Here is a 26,509-nt window from a genome sequence, read left to right as displayed (position 1 = left end):
CACAAAACCCAAAGGACTCACATCCAAATTCGTAAAAAGTCAAGACAATTCTCCTTCACTCTCTGTTGAGGCCTGGCTCCTCCTGGGACCTAGACATTCCTCTAGAACAGCAAATTTCAAACATTTGGACGTCAGGATTCCTTTATACTCCAAAATTATTAAAGCCTCCACAGTGCTTTTGTTTATGTGAGTTGTATCTATTGATATTTACCACATTAGAAATGAAAACACCTTAGTAATGTGAAGTGAAAAATATTTTTGACCTCATTGACTAAGGGTCTTGGAGACCCCCAGAGGTCCTCAGATCACAATTTGAGAACTTCTGCTCTAGACATAATATTACCTTGTGGTTGAGCTCCTTTCCTACCCCCCAAAAAGAAAGAGAAGCAGTAGGCATTAAAAGGTTCAAAGTCCCTTGCCTCCAGGACTTGTTTAGTCCACATCACTTACAGAAGGACAAGATCTAGAATTGTAACTAACAGTATTGATGATGATGATGATGATGATAATAGCTAGCATTACCAGGTTTGCAAAGCACTTTGCTTATATTAACTCATTTGATCCTCACAACAGCCCTTGGAGGTAGGCATTATTATTATACCCATTTACAGGTGAAAAAACTGAGAAGTCTATGACTTGCTCAGAGTTACACAGCTAATAAGTGTTTGAGGCAAGATTTGAGCTCAGGTCTTCCTAAGTCCAAGTCCAGTGTTCTTACACACTGCACCACCTGGCTCCCTGGATGGCTCTCTCTTTTGTTTCTCCTCAGCTCCAGTCCTTTCCTGGCCCCCAACTTTATCTGATTACTCCAGGAACTTAGCATTGTCTTACTCTTCTTCTCAGAAGTCTTGGTTCAGGAGGTAGGCATGGTCTAGAAACTCTCTCTATGTCTCAGAAGCTCACTCATCCTTGGGATTTCCTGAGCCATTCAGGCACTCCCCAGTCACTGCCACTGCACTGCTAATGGCTCTCATTTCTGCAGCTCTGGGCTTGGCTCAGGGATTCATATTACTGTGCCATCGTCTCCAGTGGCTGACATTTCTGAAGGTGTGTACATTCCCTCCTCTCCTGAGGCTAGAAGATTACCTGAATGGGCCTAAAGTCTGCAGACCAGAGTCTGCATCTCCTCCCTCCTGTATCTGTCTCTCAGCTCTCACTCTCTCTGCTAACCCCTCCCAACTTTCCTCTACATATCTCAGCTTTTTGTTTTTCTCTCCATCTCAAATTCTTTCCACTACAGTTTTTATAGACCAACTTTAAGGGTGACTCAGGTGTACAAACAGCCATCACTTAATCCATTATCCTCAAATGCTACGAGTCAATCATCCTCAATGTGGTTTCAGGCCAGGGTACCCACACCAAAGTTACTTATTCATACTCAATCATGGAGTTAATATCAATGTCAGAACAATGTCTCAAATGCAGTATCATTTGTTATACATTCTATAGGGAGATTAGCACCAAAGAATAAAGTTCTTCTCCTAAAATCTTATTAATCTTGCCCAAACTCTTCCTGACCATATCCTTTATAGATATAATCAAAAATATTTTAAAAAGTGAGTATTAAGAGACTTGTACCAGAACTGAGACTATGGACCTTCACCCAACTCAAAACAACCCCACTCTAGCACAGCTTTGAGACTGAAAATGAGAATCAGTTCAACCTGCATGGAGTCCTCAGAAATTATCTTGTTAAATATATTATTCCCACCTCCTTATTCCTATGTAATTTCATGCAAGAATAAGTAGAGTAGCAGATACATCAGATACTCTGGAGCAGTTTATGAATAAACTCTAAAATATCTGTCTAAGCATAATAAATTCTCCAAAGTATAATTATGTGAAAGGGGTTATCAACCACAAATACTCAGTCCTGGAATTTCTTTACTCATCCAGGAACCCCTCGCTCATTGCCACTCAGCTACTACCAGCCCTCATTCCTGAAGGCCCAGGTTTGATCCAGATTCTTGCCACTGTAAGTGGTGAAAGATTTGTGCTTGTAGAGGGATATGACTAGGAAGAACCTCATTAAGGCTAACAAGAGTTTCAAGAATTCACTAAGTTCCCTCCACTTTCTGGAAACGATGTTACATATGTAAGGGATTTTGAATTTGCTATTCCTATTCCAAATAGCATACTTACATTCCCAGGAAGAAAGTTTTGGGAATTAAATTCCCATTGCCATGAATGAATTCAAAAAAGATAAACTGAGGTACATACTTGAGGCAAAATCGGCTTATTAACAATGATGCATATAACTAGTAATGAAGTGGGTCAGACTGGCCACCTCAGTAAGGTCAGTGACCCCAATGAGAAATGGAAGACCCTTTTAATTGACATGCAGGAAAGGAGGGGGTCTGGGTAGCTGGGGAGCATTATAATTGGCTATCCTAAGAAAAGTGGGTTGGCATTGAGGTGTGGCTAATCATACCCCTCTCTGACAATTAAGGAATGTTAATTGTTTTATAAGACTCATCTGCATCTTGTAATCTTTGTTAGGGGATCAGCACCATATTGTTGTCCCCTTGGAGGAAATCAAATCTCTGTACAAGTACAGGCAAAGACAGAGATATATTTGGCGGGGAGGGGGCGGGGGTGGTACCAGGTTAAGCTGGCTAGAGCTTACGGATAATAAGCAGATGTCCCAGGGACTAATGGTATGAATGATAACAACTTTTCCTTTCAGCCATTCCTTTAAACTAACTCTGAAGGAAAACTGCATTTCTGAGCATAATTCAAGAATAGAGAAATGTGGCTTGACAAAAATGAAGCAGTAATATAGACTAGGCGCAGCTAGGTGGCATAGTGGATAGAGCCTAGGGCCTGGAGTCAAACATAACTGAAAAATGGCTAAACAACAACAATACAGAATAGGCTCAACTGCAGAATAGAATCAATTATTAAATGAAACAGAATAATTTTAATTTCCTCACTGTCAAAGAAGATAAGTCATTATGCACACACATCAATCAGAATTCTTCCTTCCACTCACCACTTTAGATTTAAGAGATGAGAAGAAAGGGAAAAGGATGAAAAGAAGAAAGATATAGATGAAGAAGAGTGGGAAGAAGAAGGCAATGTCCTGAAGCAGCTGGTACCCACTCTAAAAGAGGGTAGAAATGAAGCTATCTGTCAAACACCAGAATTCTATTATCAGTTTTTCTGAACTGCTTTCCTTTGTTACAAGGGAATGTTCAATATGTGTGTGTGTGGTGCAATGAGGGCATAACAAAAAATGAATGTGCTATAAAGAACAAAAAGAATCAATTTTTTTAAAAAAAGAACCTGCCAAAAGAAGACCAGGGGTACTTTTGACCTTTGTAACCTACATCCCCAAATACTGCTGGCAATCTTCAAGAGATTGTTACCATTGGATAACATGCTGCCCTCAAACCAAAGGAAACTTGAAGTGATCTAGAAGCCTTTCAGATCATCAAGGGAACAAAGAGAAAGATGACCCCTCCTGCTTCATTTGTTCAACCATTTCCAAAACTAGTAGCACAAAATGCTCCAATGTACACAGGACTACTGTGACATTATAAAATTACTCACAAGTATCTATTGTATGAGGTTGAATGCTCTCTATTCTTGAAGAATGCATCAGGAGAACTGTCCTCTTTCTTTCTGGCAAATCATAAAACAACCAGCAAGTATATCACTAGGAAAAGGTTTATTCCTAAATATAGATTTACCTTGTGCTGGTATGTATCTTCCAGATCTAACAGTTCACTTCTGTTTCTTTGTTCTGTAAAGAAAAAGAAAGTCAATCAATCAATGAGTTGACCAACAAGCTTTTATAATGGATCTATTGAGTATGAAGAACTATGCTGGGTACTGGGTATACAAATGCAGTGAATAAAATAATCTCTACTCAAAAGATGTTTACATTCTAATGGGAAAGAAAGCAAGTACATATCTAAGTATACATATATGTATATATATAATATAAAGAAAATAGATACAAATAAAAACGAAGTAGTTAAATACAATTTAGTTTAGGAAAAAGGAGGTATCAGGAAATATTTCACCTTGTAGAAGGTGGCCCCTGAGCTATGTCTTGAAGGAAGAGGGATTCTACGCAGTGGAGGTGAGAGAGAAGTGCATTCCAGGTATGGGGTTCAGCTAATAATGCAAAAGGAAGCAGACAGGAGATGGAGGGTTGTACTTGAGGGATAGAGATAAGGTCAATTTGTCTGGTTTGCAGACTGTGGGGCATTCTACGAGGATGGGAAGATAGGCTGGAGCCAGGTCATGAAGGGCTTTAAAAGCTAAAGAGAGGAGTTGATAGTTGACCTTAAAGACAACAAAGAGGCCCTGGAGTTGATTGAGTAGGGAAGTGATGTGGTCAGATTTGCACTTAAGGGAAAGTGGTTTGGCAGTGGTATATAGGAAAGACTATAGTGGGGGGAAAATTTAGGCAGGGAGGCAACCAATTAGGAAGTTGTTGTAATATTCTAGGTGAGAGATGATGAGGGCCCAAACTAAGCTGATAGCTGTGTGAGTCAAAAAGAAGCCATCCTCTGAAATGCATCCAGTGATTCAAAAACCAGACTAATCTAGACTTTTGGAAACCCAAAAATAATTAGCTACATGAAAACAAGAATAAAACCAGCAGGATTCAATGACATTATGTAAATATATTTGCTATTAAAATCAGCATATACAATCAAGGTTCCCACAGTCTCTAATCTTTGGCTTCATTAGTAGTTAAATATAATCTTGGGATAATGAAATGAAAAGACTTCTTTACAAAGCACTAACCTGAAATATAAGACAATAGGCAAGGCTAAAATTGGGTAGAAACCACATGAGATTTTGAATTAAGTACATTTTTATATAGCTACGTCTAAATGACACAACAAATGGTAGAGTTGTCTGTTGTTCAAATCCTACATTAAATGTATAAAAAGCAAGCATGCTATTTAAAGGAATTCTTCAGTGTATCCTAGTTTTAAAAATTTTTTTGAGCAGATAATTTTGCAATAAAGCTAATGATATGAATCCCTTAATCTATTCATTTTATAAGTTCAAATTTCCATATACTGAATTTTCTCATAGCAAGGCTCACATATTTTAAAAGTCTAACATACTTGGCCAAGCTAGAGAGAAAAATGGCTGGATTAGTGCTCCCTGGGATAACAATGAGAAGAAATGACTTTGTCATTGTTTTTTTTTGCTTTTATATATTGAACACTGCTAAAATTCTAGACAAGTGTGTCCACAGGGAATGGAAATAACTAAGGGTTCTAGAAGGCTATGATACCCAAGCTCTGTCAGGTACTGACAAACTGGAAAGGCTCTAAGTATGAACCTGGTTATACAGGTCTGTTGTCTAATTCACAGACTAGTTATATTTTAAAAGTCTCAGCCTGCATGGTGGCACAAGGCTAAAATCCTAGTTATAGGACTGATGGAAAGCTCGAGCTTTGGAATTCTGAGCGGCAAGAAGACTAAAGCTGATTGGGCGTATATGCTGAGCCCATCATCAATATGGTGGTCCTTTAGGAGTAGAGCCACTAGTTTGCCAAAGAAGGGGGAAAACTAGCCTAGATCAGAAAGAGGGAGCAGATCAATATTGGGATCAGGTCCACAAGGAGCCACTGCATTTCTAGCCTGGAAAAAATAAAGAGAATCAGTTTCAAAAACGAAGAAACAAAAGTTTGGTCACCAGAATGATAGATACTAGGTGGCATTTTTGCTGATGTTTTGTTGTTTGTGCCACAGCAACTCATGGAGACCTCTCCTTGACTTCTCACACTGGAAGTACTCTCCATCCCTGTGACCTCTTTCTCTGACTGGCTCTTCCCCATCCTGCATTTTTAAGGAGCAAATCTGGGCCTGCCACGCCTTAATTCCCATCCAGACTGCACTCCTGACTGTCAGGACATTCCCCCATATGTTTTATCTACCTTCACAAAGACTCTAAAGTACTGGAGAGTTGGAATGCTTCGGCAGAGGGAATATCCATATTGATGAAATAAGGTCTTTTATTGGTTTGTGGATGGACTTCAGGATCTTTGGGGTTCATGGACAGATCTTAGAGGGTTCATGTATCAGATGGGAAAACAAATTACATCTTTATTTTCACAGTCCTCTAACTGAAATTTAATATTTCCTTCAATTGTGAATGTAGGCACCAACACATAGAGGTTCATAGGCTTTACCAGACTTCCAAAGGGATCCATAATACAAAAAAAGTTAAGAACCTCTGTTTTAAAGGATTTACCCCTGAATGTGGGAATGCTAATAAATTTTTCCCCAATTTTTGGTACTGATTAGTCTAGTGACAAGAAAAAGTGAGAAAAGATGCCTAGATTAGGTAAACAGATCACAACATATCCATAACCTATAAATCTAAACTGTTCTAAAGAGAAAATAGATGGTTAAGGATAGCTTTAATCAAATTTCAAATTTAATCAAATCATCTTCATGACAGCATTCACATTTTCATAAATGCTATGAAGGTCGGAAAATTTCAAGCTCTCAAGATTTTCCCCCACAAATGAGTTAAAATAGCACCTTAGAGCAAACAAAGTATGGGTGGAGACAAAGAAGAACAGAGGCACAACTGGGGTCTTCCTGGGACAATTTGAGAAGATCCAAAGAAAAATCCCAGGAAGAGGTTTAGGTTTGGTCCAGCAAAGGGTAAACACCTCCAGGCTAGGTTCAGGTTTAACAACAAGTGGCAAGCCCCTTAAACAACAAGTGGTAAGTCCTGGGGTTAGTTGGTTTGAGAGGCTGCCTTGGCCCCAGCCACAGGAACTTTAAACCCCCAGATAGTGAGGGGAGCTGGGCCTTTGAGGCCAGGAAGATTGAAGGACCTTCTGCTGACAAGGAACACCAGACCCCAAGAAGGAACCACTACAGGACGGGTAAGTGCAGAAGCAGTAGGGCAGAAAGTCCCTGACTGTGGGCAGTTACAGGAGGTTGGAAGTTTGGCTTTGGTTCCAGGCTAGAAGGGAGAACTGAAGATCTGGGGCAAGGGGCACCATTTCCCATACCCCAGGGCTAGAGGTGATTACAAAAATCAAGCTATTACCACAAAAAATGCACAGGCCAAGGAGAAAGTATACAACCATAGAAACCTATTATGGGAACAGAGATGACCCGGGCTCATTTTCAGAGGAGAATACTGAAGTAAAGAAACCCCCAAAGTGTAATGTCAAATGGTCACCTGCCCAAAAGAATTTATAGAAGATCTTTAAAAAAAACTTTAAAAATCAAATGATCGAGATGGAGGAAAAACTTTAAAGAAAAAAGAATCCAAGAAAAACAGGAAGGTTATGAAAAGAAAGTTAACCAATTAGAAAAGGAGATCCAGAATCTTAAGGAAAATGACACCTTGAAAATTAAAATTGGGCAAAGTCAAGCCAGTGAAATTATAAGAGATCAAGAAATAATTAAACAAAACATGAATAATGAACAAATAGAAGAGAAAGTGAAACATAAGAAAAACAACAGACTTGGAGAATAGATCAAGAAGAGAAAATATAAAAATAATCAGACTAACTGAAAGTTATGATCAAAAAAAGAATCTTGATACAACAATACAAGAAATAATTAAAGAAAATTGTCCTGAAGCATTAGAACAAGGCAGGGAAGTAGAAATAGAAAAAAATCCATCAATTACCACTTCAAAGAGATCCTATGAGGAAAATTCATAGGAATATCATAGTCAAATTCTGAAACCCCCAGCTCAAGGATAAAATATTAAAAGCATCAAGATGAAAACAATTTAAATATGAAGGTGCCACAATCAGAATTACACAAGACCTAGCAGCAGAGACATTAAAGGACTGCAGCTCTTGGAACACAACATATGGAAGAGCAAAAGACCTGGAGCTCTGGCTGAAAATATCATACCCTGCAAAGTTAAGTATTATTTTGAATGAAAAAAATGGACATCTGATAAACTTTCAGACTTTCAAGACTTTGTAAAAAAAAATCCTCAACTTAATAGAAGATTTAACATACAAGAACTAAGAGAAACATAAGGTATATACCAAAGACTAATTATAAGGGATTCATGAGGACAGACTACCTTTTATATAACGTAAAATGTTATGTCTAAGATTCTTATCAATAACCGGCGAGCTCATAAGAAAGATTGGGGTAAACCTGACTATGATATGAATTTTAAAAAGTAAAACCATTTAGGAACAGCTAAAAAGAGTAACTATTTCACACAAATGAGGTGCAAGAGGAAGAAAGGATACACAGAGGAATTAGATGGGGGAAGAGGGCTGGTAGTTCTGGTAACCTGCTTTCATTGGGAATGGATTTAAGAGGGAACAACACATGTATTATCTAGAAGAGTACAAAAGTCTTCTAAATTTAGAAGAAATAAAATGGTAGTTTTTCTGCATTTCCCTGGGGCTACACTGAATCATGTAAAAGTCCAGCTGCTGGAGGACGTCTGCACTGAGCCATGCTGAATCATGTGGAGGTACAGTTGCCATAGGACATCATACCCAGGCAACAGTGAAGCACTCTGAGGTCTGACCACCGCAGGATACCTGTCCGGGCTGTGCCAAAGCACATGGTGGTTCTCAGAGCTGGAGTCTGCCAGTTCCCCTGGCTATGCTAAAGCATGTGGGAGTCCTGGTGTTGGCATTTGTCTACTCCACCACACTGGGGCTCAGGATCTTCCACTAGTTTGCTGAGGTGGGGCTTGCTGCTGGCTTGCTGGGCCTTTTCCTGTCCTGGACTGCATTCCCCTTTTACCCAAGTGAGATGGATCTTTCTGGCCAATCCTCCAATTTTGCTGGGCTAAAAGACTGCTCCACCCCATCTTTCTGCTGGCTCTACTATTGCAGGATTTGTTCTGGGACACTATTTTATGGTTGTTTGGTTGTCTGGAGGTGAATATGGGAGAGTGACAGTGATTTACTGCTTACCCTGCCACCTTGGCTCCCAGAATCCTATTTCCCTATTTCCAAGTCTCTGTCAGATAATATTAAAGGACAGGTCAGGCACTCATGGATCCTTTTAAGATTCCTCTTTCAGCCTATAGGTGGCACTGTCCATATCAGATACAAGGTCTGGATGAAGAAAGAAGGTACAAGTGCTATGTAAAAACTGAAGTTCTATGAAGTTTCAAGTGAATTATGGGTTCCTAATTTGATATTTTTCATATATTCCTGTTATTCTTAGGACTGGTTCAATAAGATCTGAATGTGTGTTCACCACATGAACTAACTACTGAGAAGGCCAATCTGATTAATTTTTAACAGTTTACTAAATTAGGTAGTCTTAATACTAGCAGGACTCAACAGCATTACCTAGAGAGTCTCCTCAAGTAACCTGGAACCTGGAGATGGTTAAAGAAGTGCCTCCACACACCTGCCTGATCCATAAGCAGCTGTTTGAGAGATTGTTTCAACAATCCAGCTAGCAGCTGCTGTGGGGGGTGTAAAACCAACAACAACCAGCTCACAGAACACTGAAAGCCCAGGTTCTTTTGATCTGCTATACTAAGGAAAGCAACGTTAAGGGGTTGACAAGTTTACTTTAATCCAGCATACAAATACCATTCACTTAGTTCAGGGGAAAAAGCCAGTACCCTGAACTTCAGAGCAAATACAAACAAATTACAAACATCAACAGACAGACCAAATACAATTCATAGTTACCAACATCTGAGTTCAGCTGGGAAGCTCATAACAACGGCTGGCCCAGAGTCATGTGCACCACCACTGCTGTGGGTCAGAACTCCAGAAAAAGAAAGCCAACCTCTAGTTTTATATCTTTTCCTGGGTCAAGGGTGAGTCACACATGCAACTCACCCACGTGACCTAAAATCGTCACAAAAATGCATCTTAAACCTACGTGGTCTAATAGCCTCTGATGTCACAAACATGTCACTCAAACCCATGTAAACTAGGCTTTCCCTTGAGGCAGGGAGGTCACCAAGAATTCCTAATTTAATCAAGGAAATAAAGGCCAAACTCTTCAAGGACACTTGGTTGAATTAAGTGCTAAGAGCCCATTTTAATTGCCAGTACAGAGATGCACAGAAAGTACTTACCAGACCCCTGAAGATCATGGATGCTGCAAAAGGACTTGACACTCCTAAGGCTACTGCTATACTGGGTCTCTTTATTCACCTATTGTAACTTTCCTTGTTGTATTAGTCATGTGCATGTTATAGACCTGTAACCTGTTCTGTAAGCTCTTTATCATTTCTACTTGGACTGATGCCACTATAGGAACCAAGGCCCTTATACTATTATGTGTTTGCTGGTCATGATTTGTTCATGGTGTTTATGCAGAGGCCCTGTAGTTTTTAACTGCCTTTCTTGCCAAGAGTCTAATTCTTCATGGAAGGAAACTGTGATAAAAGTGGAGTGAAAGTGAGTACCCTACCATTTGCATACTCACATGTGTTGGTAAGCAAAATGGACTCTTAGCATTCAGTTCAACCAAGTGCCCTTGAAGAGTTTGGCTTTTGTTTCCTTTGATTAGTTCAGTGCATTTCATTGAGTCTTACTAGGTGCTAAGCCCCAGGCCCAAACCCCTATTAGGTGCTAAGCCTATGTGGGTGTGAAGCTCCCAGGGTACTAAGGGGAGGGGCTAACTCAAGAGCCAATCATAGGAGCCTAAGTTCTGGTCATTCAGATGACGTTTGATGACATCTGAAATGGTATAAGAAGAGAAGACAGAGCCATTTGCACGGGGCTTTCACTCTTGGTGGTGTGGAGACTCTGGGCAGCTATAGCTAAGAGCCCTCCAGCTCATAAACCCAGATGCTGGGACTTTGTTAAACTCTGGCAACTATGTATCGGGATTTGAATCAGACAAGGTCTGTCTGTCGATGTTTGTACTTTCTTTGTATTTTGCTCTGAAGTTCAGGGTGCTGGCTTTTCCCCCTCAACTAAGTGAGTGATATTTGTATGCTGGATTAAAATAAGCTTGTTAACCCCTTAACGGTGCTTTCCTTAGTGAAGCAGATCAAAAGAACCTGGGTTTTTGCAGCGTGCTGGTAGCCTTCTTATTGTTGGGCTTGTGTTGGTTTTTCACCCCCACAACGGCTTCTAGCAGGATTGTTGAAACACCACAGAGTGACTATATTGAATTACCAAAGTCTATGGGCTGCAGATATGTTTTGCGGAGCAGAACTTTTCATTGGCTAAAATATGTTTGTTGGTTTTCTCTTGCGTTTCCTCATAGAGATTATGTGCTGCTTATGTTTATAGCACTTCCCCTGATGCAAAGAACAAATCCCCAAGCCAACTCCCACATTTACAGGTAACAGAGATTGGGGTGTTACAGTTGATGAAAGGGGATCAATATAAGTCTAACTGGGGTGCTGCACCATGAGTATGGCTAGCACCACAGGGCGGAATTATTTAAAATTGTGCTGAATCAATCAGAGTGACTACACTGTTTCCAGTCTTGCTTGTCTTCCAGATAAATGTCAACAAGTCTGCTGGGAGAGGCAGCATGTAGTTTGATCCCACTTCTTTGTTCTACGTATTACCTGCTAGTCACCAGGCTGCCACATGCATTTCATCCTGTGCCCCTTACCTCTAATCTCATTTCCCTATGATGTGGCAGTGCAGGAGGAGCCTGAGACATAATGGCCCATCTCCTTTTGGAAATGTGTACCTATCAGGATTGTCTTGTGTATCTATGCAAAACTATCCAGTGGTTTGAATTTTATTGCCTGGCTACATTCAACACACTTTAGCCTTGGATACTACAATAAACTCCTTTAAAATTTCTCTTCCTGGGTTTGCTTTATTATTAGAGAGCAAGGCCCAAGCAAAGATTTTCTTTTAAAAGAGTTCTAGCTTCAGCCTCTGATTTTAAGCTAAAAGAGAGATAGCAATCAGGTCAAGGAGAAAACTGCAAGCAGCCAGGAAGAAAGAATTCAAATATCAAGTCAAGATTACACAGGACTTAGCAGCTTCTACATTAATGGGTTGGAGGGCTTGGAATATGAAATTCCGAAAGGCAAAAGAGTTTGGATTACAAGAGCCAACTCTCCAGCAAAAATAAGCATAATCTTTCAGGGGAAAAGACGGATATTCAATGAAATAGGGGACTTTCGAACTTTCCTGATGAAAAGACCAGAGCTGAACAGAAAATCTGATCTTCAGATACAAGACTCAAGAGAAGCATAAAAAGGTAAACAGGAAAGAAAAAAAAAAACTATGGTATTCAATAAAGTTAAACTGTTTACATCTCTATACGGGAAGACGATACCTGTAATGCTTAAGAACTGTATCTCTATGAGGACAGTTAGAAGGAGTATACTTAGAGGGTGTTGGCATAAGTTGACTTTGATGTGATAATAAAAAAAAAATTTAAGGGGTAATAAAAGGACTGTACTGGGAAAAGACAAAAGGAGGTGGCATTATGGGGTAAATTATATCACTGAAGAAGCATGAAAGACCTATTACAGTAGGGAGGGGGCAAGCATTGTTTGAACTTATTCTCATAAGATTTGACTCAAAGTGGGTATAACATTGTAGTAGCAATTTGGATTTGAAGATCTTTCTCATCCATTAATAGGCCATGTGACCTGCTTATATCATAGGAAGCCTAAGATACATGTGGTGGGAGGAGCTTCCTGACAGGAAAAGGAAGTTATGTCACAGGAAATGCTGAGAGAGAGAACAGTTATGGCTGCTACTGGCCACCCTCATGATTGTTAGAACTGAAGAGGCTGACTTAGCTGTACTGTGAGTTTGTTTTGGGGAGGACCCCAGCAAAGGGTCAGAGAGGTTTTGAGATGGCGAGGCTCCAGGCTGTTATATTGTGTGTGGAATGTTTTATTGCTGTGATAGACTGCATAAATGGATTGTGGGATATGGTTCTCTGGTGTCTGAATAAATGGTTTACTTCTTCTACCGTCTATGTGGAAAGTCTTGTATACTTTGTGATACAGAACTACAAAGGCATTTTGACAATTATCATCTACATTGCTCTTACTGCCTTACTATTTTAAACATACACTGTTTTAAACAGTTAGGTAGAGAAATCTATCTTACCCTATATGGAAGTAGGAGAGGAAAAGGGGAAAGAAAAGGGAAGGGGAGCTGATAGAAGGAAGGGCAGATTGGGGGAAGCAGTGGTCAGAAGCAAAACACTGATGAGGAGAGACAGGGTGAAAGGAGAGGAAAAAAGTATAAAAAGGGAGGAAAAGAGGATGGAGGGAAATACACAGTTAGTAATCATAATTGTGAATGTGAATGGGATGAACTCTCTCATAAAACTAGAAGAAATGCAGAGTGGATTAAAAAACAAAATCCTATAACATGCTGTTTACAAGAAACACATCTGAAGCAGAGACACACACACACAGAGTAAAGGTAAAAGGATGGAGGAGACTATGTTATGTTTCAGCTGAAGTAAAAAAAAGCAGGGGTAGCAATAGTGATCTCAGACAAAGCAAAAGCAAAAATAGATCTAATTAATGGAGACAAGGAAGGAAACTACATCTTGTTAAAAGGTAGACAATGAAGTAATATCATACTAAACATACATGTATCAAGTGGTATAGCTTCCAGATTCTTAGAGGAGAATTTAAGTGAGTTCCAGGAAGAAACAGATAGCAAAACTATACTAGTGGGGGACCTCAACCTCCCCCTCTCAAAACTAGATAAATCTAACCACAAAATAAGCAAGAAAGAAATTAAGGAGGTGAATGGAATTTTAGAAAAGTTAGATATGATAGACCTCTGGAAAAAACTGAGTGGGGATAATAAGGAATATACCTTTTTCTCAGTGGCACATGACACCTGCACAAAAATCGACCATGTATTAGGGCATAAAGACCTCACATTCAAATGCAGAAAGGCACAAATATTAAATGCATCCTTTTCAGATCATGATGCAATAAAAATTACATGTAATAAAGGGCCATGGAAAGATAGATTAAAAATTGATTGGAAACTAAATTATCAAATCCTAAAGAATGAGTGGGTCAAACATCAAATCATAGAAACAATAATTTCATCCAAGAGAATGACAATAATGAGACAACATACCCAAATTTATGGGATACAGCCAAAGCAGTATTTAAGGGAAATTTTATATCTCTAAATGCTTATATGAATAAAATTGAGAAAGAGGAGATGAATGAATTGGGCACGCATCTAAAAATGCTAGAAAAAGAACAAATTTAAAATCTCCAACTAAATATCAAATTAGAAATTCTGAAAATCAAGGGAGAGATTAATAAAATTGAAAGTAAGAAAACTATTGAACTAATAAATAAAACTAAAAGCTGGTTTTATGGAAAAAAAAACAAAACAAAACAGATAAATATTTGGTTAATTCGATTTTAAAAAAGAAAAAAGAAAACCAAATTAGCAATATCAAAAAGGAAAAGGGTGAACTTGCCACCAATGAAGAGGAAAGTAAAGCAATATTCAAGAGCTATTTTGCCCAAGTGTAAGCCAATAAATCTGACAATCTAAGTGAAATGGACAAATATTTACAAAAATATAAATTGTTCAGATTAACAAAAGATGAAATATTTTTAAATAGCCTCATTTTAGAAAGAGAAATTGAACAACTTATCAACGAACTTCCTAAATAAAAATCTCCAGGGCCATTTAAAGAACAATTAATTCCAGTACTATATAAGCTATTTGGAAAAATAAGCAAAGAAAGACTTCTACCAAATTCCTTTTATGACACAAATATGGTGCTGATACCTAAACCAAGAAGAGCCAAAACAGAGAAAGACAAAAATAGACCAATTTCCCTAAAGAATATTGATGTAAACATTTTAAATAAAATATTAGCAAAGAGATTACAGCAATTTGGTATAATAATACACTATGACCAGGTGGGATTTATACCAGGAATGAAGGGCTAGTTCAATATTAGGAAAACTATTAGCATAACTGACCATATCAATAACAAACAAATCATATGATTATCTCAATAGATGCAGAAAAAGCATTTGACAAAATACAGCACCAATTCCTATTAAAAACACTAGGGAGTTTGGGAATAAATGGAACTTTTCTTAAAATGATAAGTAGTATGTATCTAAAACCATCAGCAATCTTTATCTATAATGGGGATAAGCTAGAAGCCTTCCCAATAAGATCAGGGGTGAAACAAGGATGCCCATTATCACCACTACCATTCAATATTGTACTAGAAATTTTAGGTTTAGCAATAAGACAAGAAAAAGAAATTGACAGAATTAGAACAGGCAATGAGGAAACAAAACTACCACTCTTTGCAGACGATATGATGCTACACTTAGAGAATCAACTAAAACATCACTTGAAATAACAACTTTAGCAAAGTTGAAGAACATAAAACAAATTCATGTAAATTATCAACATTTCTATATATTACCAACAAAGTCCAGCAGCAAGAGATAGAAAGAGAAATTCCATTTAAAATAACTGCAGACACTATAAAATATTTGGGAATCTACTTACCAAGACAACTATATGCATACAATTATAAAACACTTTTCACACAAATAAAGTAAGATCTAAACAATTTGAAAAATATCAATTGCTCATGGGTAGGCTGAGTCAATATAATAAAAATTACAATTCTACTTAAATTAATTTACTTATTCAATGCCATACCAATCAAACTACCAAAAATATGAGGTTGACCCTGAATATTAACTAGTCTGAGGGCCTACTTAGCATTCAACTGAGATGATAACCCAAAAAAAGCTTCCAGAGGAGTGAGTACACTGTCAATTTCATAATTGTATCTCTCCTGGTTAAATTAAACATTTCTTACCTTAAGGGAACTGTTTCTTTGTGTTTTGGTTTACAATGTATATTAAATTGGCCCATAAGTTAATATTAGGCTTTAGACAATTGTTGAGCACAAGTTGTAACACACACATATATAATAATGTGTACATAATGATAGCTAGTATTTGCATAACACTTTGAGGTTTGCAAAGCATTTTACATGGGTTATCTCATTTGATCCTTACAACAACTTTGTGAGGTAGGTGCTATTATTATCCCCACTTTATAGATGGAAAAACTGAGGCTGAGAGCACTTACTTGGGTTACCTTAAGTGACAGCTAGCAAGTGTCTGAGACAGGATTTGAATTCAGTGTCTCTGTGTGTATATAAATATAAGCCCCTCAGGCTATGTGAAGGCAAGTAATCTAATAAATTATCCTAGAAAAACAAAGAAGATTAATAATATGCCATGCCCAAATATTGAAATTCAATGGGACAAGAAGCCTACTAAATTTGCATGTATAGATATAGAGGGAAGAGGAGAGAAAAGAAGGAGGTTTTTATTTATTTATTTGATTGTGCAGGTGGACATTGAGCTGAGTTCAAAATAAAATAGTAGGAAAACATTGTGCTGGTTTGGGTTTTTCAGTTTTATGATATTTTTCAAAAATATCCCTCCAGGATGCCTATCAATTGGGGAATGGCTGAACAAGTTGTGGTATGTGATTGTGAAAGAACTCTATTGTGTTATAAGAAATAATGAGCGAATACTTTCAGAAAAACCTGGGAAGATTTCCATGAACTAATGCAAAATGAAGTGAGCAGAACTAAGAAAGAGAACATTTTACATAGTAACAACAATATTGTGAAGATGATCAACAGTGAAAGTCTTAGTTTCTCTACCAATACAATGATCCAAGACAGTTCCAAAGGACTCATGATAAAAAATACCATTCAGAGAGAACTGATGAACTCTGAGTGCAAACTGAAGCATAATTTTAAATTTTCTTTATTTTTCTTCTTTATTTTGTAACATGGCTCATATGGAAATATGTTTCGCATGATTTCACGTGTATAATTAATATTGCTTGCCTTCTCAATGGGTGGGAGAGAGGCATGAGGAAGAAAGAGAATTTGGAACTCAAAATTTAGAAAAAAATGTTAAAAAATAAATGATAAATTTTAAAAATAAATATAAAAATTATATTTGGGATTAAAAAAATTACCCCTCCAAACTACACATGCTTGTGAAGAATAAAGCAGGTGTAACAACCAAGTATAGCAATTACAATGTGTTAATGGGACACAGAACAACTATAGTGCCCATAGAATTAGTATCATTACATGCCCTCCTGATGCTAAAATGAAAGTGATGTTCCCAATATGACTCAATCTAAATATATCTCCATCTCTTTTTATAATACTAGAGGTGCAAAATGGTGACACATCTAGAAGCAAAGGCTCTTGGAAAAGCTGGTTATCCTACTCTTCAGTGGCTCATTTCCTAAGTTAAGGTGAGATGCCACAGGAGGTAGTGAGTTCCCTATCACCAGAAGTCTCCAAGCAGAAATTAGACAGTCATATGTAGAGGGTGTCATAGAGAGGATTCCTATTTAGACACTGACTGAACTAGACAACTTCAGGGATCCTTTCCAATTCTGAGATATATAGTATGTACATGTACACAAACACATGGAGATTTTTTTCCAGGCTGTAGTGAGGAAAAACACAAATCTTATATAAACACATGCAATAACATCAGCTGTTATTCTGCTAGACATGAAGGAGCTCAGTGTAAATGCCCTGCTTCTTCTCAATTTCCTTATTTGTAAAGTATAAAGGAGTGTGACCAGATGACCTCAAAGGTCATTTCAAGCTCTAAGAATAAATGTTCTTTTTTTCACTATTCAATCTCTCATCAGAAGCTTTTTTCCCAAAAGGAGCCTAGGGTTACTAGCACAGAATTACCATAAGCATCTCTGGCATGCTTCTGAGCTGGACTTTTACATTCTCAAGCAGCCCAAAATAAGAAAGAAAAAATAGGTATATCCTTGTTGAGGAGAACTCAGCTTTTTTCTTTTTCTGGAAGATACGCAATCTAGGCACAGGATTCCTGAAATAGATATCTGAATGAATAATTCCTTCTAGCTTAGGTCTGACCCTCAGTCCTCTATTCAACAAACTCCAGTGACTTCCTATAACCTCCAGTATTAAATATAAAATCCTCTATTTGGCTTTAAAGTCCTTCATAACCTGGCTTCTTCCTGCCTTTCCAATCTTCTTACACTTTACTCTCCTCAATGTACCCAGCAATCCAATGACATTGACCACCACCTTGCACAAGACAGCCCCTCTCCCAAGTATGTGCCTTTTCACTGGCTGTCCCCAATGCCTTAAATGCTCTCCCTACTCATCCCCACCTCCTGGTTTCTTTGGCTTCCTTCAAGACTCAACTCAAATCCCATCTTCTGCAAGCAGACTTTTTAGATTCTCCTCAATGGTCCTCCTTCCTCTGAGATTACCTCCCATTTACATTGCATATATCTTATATGTATATAGTTATTTGCATGTTGTCTCCCCCTTTAGAATATGAGCCCCTTAAGTACAGGAACCATGTTTTTATCTTTTTTTTAAAAAAATTTCAGACTTTAACAAAGTAGTGAATATTGTATTTAAATGCATTCTATAAAGAAAGAACTTTACTTCTGAAAGTGAAAGAATTCATTTTATCACAGAAGAACACTCTCCTTAATCTGAATCTGACATATGGGTGAAAAAAATCTAACAGATGCATATGGATCAGAATAAAGAACATACTCGTGCATTGAAATCATTTATGTCCTATCTTCTTATATTACGACTGTGAGCTACTCTCTTTGTAGTTGCAATTTGACACAGGAACGGATGGAAAAGATAAAAAAATAGAAATAATTCCTAGAAAATTAAAAAATTAACTTGGAGAAATGTTCACTAAAGGGAATACAATTGCATGTTGTATCATTTTACTTTACATGTCATAATCTGAACAGGAACTAAACTTGGCAAACTTTTCACCAGGGCTCTAAACACAAAAATAGGAGAAGGTATAACCTAAGTGTCACCTAAAACAAATGTTTTGTCCTTTGGCTTTAATCACCTATAGTCTTGTACAGGAGAAAACAAGTGTGTATAATAGAAGAATTATTAAAAATAACAGTAAATCACTGCATATTTTTTCAAACTTTACAAGATAAAAGGAAAATAAAATTTCTATAACTCTGTATCTATGTGATGAGATGCAGTTTATACTTACCAGCTGTAGGACATCTGGGTTTATGTGCATAGTTTTCAAGTAGCTGTTTCATATGAAGGTCACTAGCTTCATCCAAGGCACACTTTCCATAATCATTTCTAAATAATGGATCAGCTCCATTTTGAAGAAGTAATTCTGCCACCTAGAGGAAGTTTGTTTTCATGAGTTTTTTTTTAATATGTACATAGCATATAAACATATAGATTTTGCATATGTATCAGTTAACATTCAAACTATAGCTAGAAAGCCCATTATTGTCAACAATATCAACAGAGTTTGGAATTAACTGTAACCTATATGCACTATTAAATAAAACAAAAATTAACTTGGAAACCACTGGTTCCTTATTTTTCATAACTCAAACTCCTTTTCTCCCTCAAAAAACTACAAGCATTTTTTGTGTGTATGTCTCAGTAGCTGATGACATAGAGGAAACAGCTGCATTGCATTGTTAGGCCTGTGCTCCCAGCTTATAGAGCAGCATCAATACCTGCTAGCATACAGGTGCTACCCTCCTCTATGAGCACAAAACACCCTTACTTGTTGCTGTTCCTCAGAAATGACACTGGAGAATTAACTTAACAGCCCTCAAACTGCGGCCAATGCCCAAACACCAAAGGACCACGTGGGTCTGAGATAGTGGTGGGGATGGTCTTTAAAGAAGCACTAAGCACAAAAATTCTATCCCCTAGCACAGAATGAGGGGAAGGGTCAGCATTCACCTATACACCAACAGAGTAAGGAAGAAGAAATATCTTCTCAAAGAAGTGATCCAGTCCATCCAAATAAACTGAATTGCTATTCTGTCATCTATAATATCAGCTACCTCTCTCAGCTTTGCTTCATTTACATATCTGATCAACACCGCAGAAGCGCAGTCTTAGAAGCGTTCTTATAGTCATCTAAAGCAGGGCTTCTTAAATTTTTTCCACTCTCGACCCCTTTAGTGCTTCTTAAACTGTGGCTCGAGACCCCATTGGTCATAACCCATAGTTTAAGAAGCACTGATCTAAACCAACCCACACCTGAAGAAGACTATTTTATTTTTTTCCTCCCCCCCAAGGCAATCGGGGTTAAGTGACTTACCCAGGGTCACACAGCTAATAAGTGTCAAGTGTCTAAGGTCACATTTGAACTCAGGTCCTCCTGACTTCAGGGCCAGCACTCTCTCTACTGCGACACCTAGCCCTAAGACTATTTTCTAATGCTCCAACAAGTGGCCATTGATTTTCCCACTTGCTCTCTCTTAAGACAGTTCCCTCTGCTTCTTTAACCAAGTCACTCCCATATGCACAAACCACAGAAATAATATTTGCATAGTATGATCAATCAATAAGCATTTATTAAACACTTACTACTTGCCAGGTACCATGATAGATACTGGAAGACAAAAAAAAATGAAACAATCTCTACTCTCACTAGCCTTACATTCTATTGAGAAACAACATGGATGTGTGTGTGTGAATATATATGTGTAGGGAAAAAAAGAAATGGACCTAATAAAAATGGCAGCACAGTTGTATACATGTTAGATGGTTAAGAAATACATAGATACTATAATAAATAGTGGTAGGGCATTCTCAGTCATGGGCTGCTGCTCAGTTAGCACCCAAGGTTTCACAAGCAGGTTCAGCAGGTTGCAACCCCAGTCAGAGGCCATGGGGGAAGGAAGTGGGGATGACACAGACTCTGCTTCCAGCTCCTACTATACCAATAGGTATACAATAAATATGGCACCCTGCCCTAACAAAGACCTGAGGTTTGCTTGTGGATGTGAGCATTGGAGGATTGCAATTTGTGACTGATTTGATCCTAGAACTAAAAGAGAGCCACTGGTATTTACCGAAAAGTAAAGTGACAGGTCGGACCTTCATTTTAGAAAAATCACTTCAACAGGCATGTAGAAGGATGTATTGGAAGGGGGAGGGACCTGAGACAGAAAGACCAATTAAGCAAGTTTTTTTCAATAGTCCAAATGAGAGGTGAAGAGAGCCTGAATTAAGGAGGTGGCTGTGTAGTAAAGAGAGAGGGAAAGATTAGAAAGACATTATAAAGGTAGAAACAGAGAGATTTAATAAATGATTGGATATGTGGGATAAGAGATAGTGGAGAACAGCATATAATTCTGAGGTTATTACCCTGAGAGACCAGATGAACAGGAGTACTCTTGACAGAAATAAAGAATTTTTGTAAAGGAATGGATTTGGGGCAAATATAATAAATTCTGTTTTGGACATTGTTAAGTTTGATATGTCTCTATGATATCCATTTTGAAATGTCTCATTGGCAGTTGGTGATGTAGGACTGGAGGTCAGGAGAGAGACTGGGGATGATCTATAGATCTGTAAGTCATCTGTATAGAGATGATAATTAGACCCACAGTCACTGACAAGATCACTAAGAGAAAGAGAATGTAAAAAAAAAAAAGAAGAGGACCCAGGACAGAGTCATGTTAGCATATTACTATAAACAGACTTTGGATTAATTATATATATATATATATAGACACACACACACACACACACACACACACATATAACATATGTATGTATATACATATGTGTATATATATACATGTATATGTATATATGTGTATGTGTCTTGGGGCTAGGTGTCACAGTAGATAGAGCGCTGGCCCTGAAATCAGAAGGACCTGAGTTCAAATGTGACCTTAGACACTTGACACTTACTAGCTGTGTGACCCTGGGTAAGTCACTTAACCCCGATTGCCTTGGACGAGGGAAGAAAAAAATAAAAGTCTTGTTCAGGTATGGGTTGGTTTAGATCAGTGGTTCTTAAATTATGGGTTACAACCAATGGGGTCTCAACCCACAGTTTAAGAAGTTCCTAACAGTACTTCCCAACTCACAGATCCCAAGCCAGGTCCCCTGAAAGGCAGCTACCCCAAATTCATGGAACTCTTAAAACTATGGTTCCAAAGCCCACATCAACGTGTTTAGCTTTCAATAATCTGCTAATCAGCCAGAGGACACAAGACACTTAAACAAAGACATTTACTGTATTAGCATAGTAAGATTAACAGCAGAACATCCCCCCACCCTCACCCTTGAGACACACTCCCCTGCAAACACACACCATCAATTGAGAAGAGAGAAATCAAGACAAGTAGGTGATGCAGTAGATAGAGCACTGGGTCTGGAGTGAGGAAGATCTAACTGCAAATGAGGCCTTTGACACATAGTAACTGTGTTGACCTGGGTAAGTCATTTAACTCTGCCTTGATTTCCTCAACTATAAATGGGGATAATAATAGCACCTACCTCAAAGCATTGTCATAAGGACCAAATGAGATAAATAAATGAGATGTGTAAAGTACTTGGCATAGTACCTGGCACATAGTTGGTACTTAATAAATGGATGGAGCCCACAGTTGGGGAAATGTATATATGGACAACTCACACTTTGGAGGCTGCAGGACCCCTGATAGCTTCTCAATAAGAATATCTATCCCTGAACTGCTCCTTGATAGGCAAAATGTCTTCACTGCTCTTCCAATCTGTTATAGTCTCTGCCACCTTCAGCTTCTACCTAAGGCAAAATCCCTGGCTGGGGCAATGGTAGTGCCCTAGCCCTTGGCTAGTCTCTTTTCTTTTCCTTTTTTTTACTGAGTTTCTTTCAGAAAGAACCAGAAGCTTTACCCTGGACTTACAGGAAAAGGACTAAAGCCTCCCCAGTTCTGTTCCCTCAGAGTTTTGATGCTGATGAACTACCATTTCCTGAGCTGCAGAATCTCTACCCAGTTCTCTTTTTTATACCAACAGAGGAGGCAGGAGATTCAGGAAGGCAAGATCTTAAATTCTCTTCTTAGGCTACAGCCTAAGATGTTCTTCTCTGGGGGGATGCCATTACCATGAGAGGGAAGGTTAAGGAGAAATACCCTTCACCTTGCTATACTCTGCAGGAGCTGAATCCTTCTCTATTGACTCAACCAAAGTTGGTCCTCACATTTTCAGATTCTCACTAAATCCCATTTGCTCACATCGATGAATGGGCAGAGAAAGGAAAAGGCAATCCTATTGTTCCTGTCAGTCCTCAGTTGTATTTTCTGGTCCTTTCATCTACTCAGAATATGGGGTACCATAATTTCATCAAATGAATTTAGAGATTCAATTGATCAGAAGAATATTTTCTGTTGTGTTTAAAATTAGAGTGCCACATGAACCCTCTCTCACACTTACACGTTCACCACACATGCACACACACACACACACACATATATGTATATATGTGAGTACAGTTTTTTCTCCTGAGTGGACATTCTTATGAATCTTCAGAGCTATTCTCCAAATGAAGTCTTTGCTTCATTTATAGGTTTTCTCCCCTGAACAACCTCCTGTTACAGATATATCCTGGTTGTGTATAGTAATATAATTACTATATTCAAGGGTGGAAAATCCTAACCATGCTATTTAAATATTCAGGTAAAAGAGGTAAAACACTGTTCCCATAAAGCAACGTGATTAGGGAATCCAAACACCAAATGGGAAGTTCTAAGGCCAACTAGTAGTTTAGTCAAAATTCCTCCAATCATTCCAAATCCCTCCATTTCCTTGTGCCTTTGTCTCATGTTCCCAACTGCAAAATGGGAGAAAAGAATAAGAGAGGGCATAGGTTACAAAAACAATGTACAACTAAACAACTAAAATATACCATAGAAAAAAAGAGGCCATATATTGCGATGGCTGCCATCTATCTCCTGGGTAGCCTTCTCAACTGACATCTAGGTGAATCCTAAGAATCTTGTGATTTACAGAGAAATCTAGACTAGCATGAGAATCAATATTTATCAAAGACCACTGACCTGCAAGTGAATTAACCACCAATTCCCTACAACTTTTTACAGATACATATTTACAAAGGGGGATGGCCACAAGATAATTCCCATGTCCCAGGAACATGTAAGACAAGACAACTTTAGGATAAGGATAAGACTAGACCTGAGATTTCACTGATATAATGAACTCCTGGGTGAGGAAACTGTCTCTACCAATGCAGATTGGCATCTCCTCTACAATTTACAGGCTTACAGAGTTGTCAAGAACACTGGGAGATTAAGGGCCGCACTTGATGCCTGCTACATAGTTAAGTGTAGCTGGGGGGGGGGCGGAGCGGGGGGAAGGCAGTGAAAGTGGGGGACTTGAAACCAGGTTTTTCTAACAGTGGGAGCAGTTCAATATCCACTATAACATACATGGACATACCTAATTTGGACTAATATGAGTAACCCAGGCTGGGAGAAGTGCACATACTACTCGTGACTCCAGGGGAGAGGCATCAGCCACAAACTTGTGAGGACAAAGTTTTTTAGCAGATCAGGTCCCTGGAGGATGTGGAGTGTGCATGCATCATTAAATCTTTCAGAGCTATTATGCTGAAGAAAAAAGGTTCAGTATTCTGATTGTGGAGTTAGTGCTAAGACATCCAACAAGGAGTAGTAAATTCTTTCCAGGTTTCATAGATGAAGCTGATCTGTTTCTCTCCAAAGAGGCAGAACTGTTGTCAATCTGAGGAAGCAAATATTGTGGAGAGTGGAGCAGTTTATGTCAGAGGGGGAGGCACAATTTATTTCTGGTGCGTAGGTCAGAACGCTTGGTGCATAGTTGCTTCAGTACCATAGACAGCAGCCTTGTGGACCCTGATCGTATTTCCCTGGGGTTGAGATAGTTCAACACCATGGAGAGTTAACAGAGTGTGTTGAAATACAGGGATAATCTTAATAAACTAAGGATTGAAGATTTAGAGCAGACAGGAATCTTCAAGGTCATCTAGTCTAATTCTCTCAATTTCATAGATGAGAAAACCATGGGTCAAAGAGGTGAGGTGACTTGCCCAAGGTCACACAGATAGGAAAGAAGGGGAAGGGAGGGAAGGGAAGGTAGCTAGTACAGTCTGGGTTTGGACCCTGATCATCTGACTTTAAATCCAGCACCATTTCCACTATACCACAGAGTCTCCCAGTATATGGGAATAATTTATAATTGCGTATGGGAAACACTTTAGGAAATCTTAGTAGTTTTGCTGTTGTTCAGTCATCTCACTCTGTGACCCCTTTTGGGGTTTTCTTGGCAGAGACAATGGAGTGGTTTGTCATTTCCTTCTCCACCTCATTTATAGATGAGGAAACTGAGGCAAAAGGGGTTAAGTGACTTTCCCAGGGTCACATAGCTACCAAGTGTCTGAGACTGGATTTGAACTCAGGAAGAGTAGTCTTCCTGACTCCATGCCCAGCACTCCATCCACTGTGCCACCTAGCTGTATAAATTTCAGCTGTTATTACTTCTCCTTTTAGAAAAGAACAATAAAAATTATCACAGCGATAGATCTGGGGGAAATTGATGCTTCAACTTCTAAGTCAGTGTGCTCAACTTTTATTCCTGGTAGAAATGCTAGAATACATTGTTAGAAAGTTTTTGAATAGTTCAAAAGGAAAGTAATTATCCCTATGAACCAGCATGGGTTCAAGAACAGGTCATGTCAGACTAACCTCATTTCCTTTTTTGACAGAGTTGTTAAATCAAAGGAGTACCAAAGGTGTTATATACTTAGACTTCAGTAAAGTATGAATGAAGTCCCTCTCCAAAATATCTTTGCAGGCAAGGTGGAGAGATGATACCACATATATAATATTAATCTGCATTAATACAAGGGAGTTGATAATACTGTTGTACTTCCCCTTCCAGCATTGTTGTGAGGATTAAATGAGATAATATTTCTAAAGCATTTGGCATAGTGACTTGTACATAATAGATACTATGTATAATATATAGTATTATAGTAATATATAGCTACTACTATTATTATTCAGCTACAATCTTCACCTTTTAAGAAGGACACTGTCAAGATACAGTTTATCTATAGGCAAGTGATCAGGATGATGAAGGAACTTTAAGTCATGGCACAGGAGGATCATTTTAAAGGAATTAGAGCTGTTTAGCCTGAAGAATAGAATTGTGTCTCAAGGAAGACGTGATGGCTTTCTTCAAATATTTGAAAGATGACTACAGTCAAGTACTGCCTAAAACAGCACTAATGTGTCAACAAGTAGAAACATTTGGATGGAAACATTCTGGATGATTGCCCTGTAAGGGAGGTAATCCCTGTCTTGTACCAAGAAGGCAAGACCCAAGTCATGAGAACAAGCTAAAATTTAAAAACAACAAATTCCAGACCAAGTTTGTACCAGAGTGCCTGCTGATCCAAGAACTGACATAAGGAAGAAGACTGGTTGCTGAGCAGATGAGTCAAGGGAATCTATATAAGATTTGGAAGTTAAAATGCAGACAGTGACAGGGAGCTAATTTTTCACCCAACTTAAACAATGTTATAAAGTTTTGGTCTTTTTTAAAAAAGTTTTGGTCTTTTAATTTCAAGTGACCTATGTTCCTTCTCTCCAGCCAGATGTGACTTGACCACTAGGTCATGGATGGGATCCACCACAGCTCATCCTAATTCAGTCATCTCTGTTGTGCCATGGGTGACCATATTTTTGTTCAGTTGTTTTCAGTCATG

The 26,509-nt window shown here is 38.4% G+C and overlaps 1 protein-coding gene across 1 annotated transcript in view; it reads right to left on the bottom strand.

Moving 5' to 3' along the window:
- Positions 1-26,509, bottom strand: part of ANKRD31 (ankyrin repeat domain 31) — a 175,817-nt gene that overhangs the window by 117,491 nt on the left and 31,817 nt on the right. The window contains exons 9-10 of the mRNA XM_036747141.1: positions 18,980-19,121; positions 3,693-3,745 (exon numbers count right to left, since the gene is read on the bottom strand). Coding sequence (XP_036603036.1) covers positions 3,693-3,745; positions 18,980-19,121 — 195 coding nt within the window. The remainder of the gene's footprint in view (positions 1-3,692; positions 3,746-18,979; positions 19,122-26,509) is intronic.

Source organism: Trichosurus vulpecula, chromosome 1 (assembly GCF_011100635.1).
Source record: "Trichosurus vulpecula isolate mTriVul1 chromosome 1, mTriVul1.pri, whole genome shotgun sequence".
NCBI classification, from domain to species: domain Eukaryota; kingdom Metazoa; phylum Chordata; class Mammalia; order Diprotodontia; family Phalangeridae; genus Trichosurus; species Trichosurus vulpecula.
This window is presented reverse-complemented; position numbering and strand designations above follow the sequence as displayed.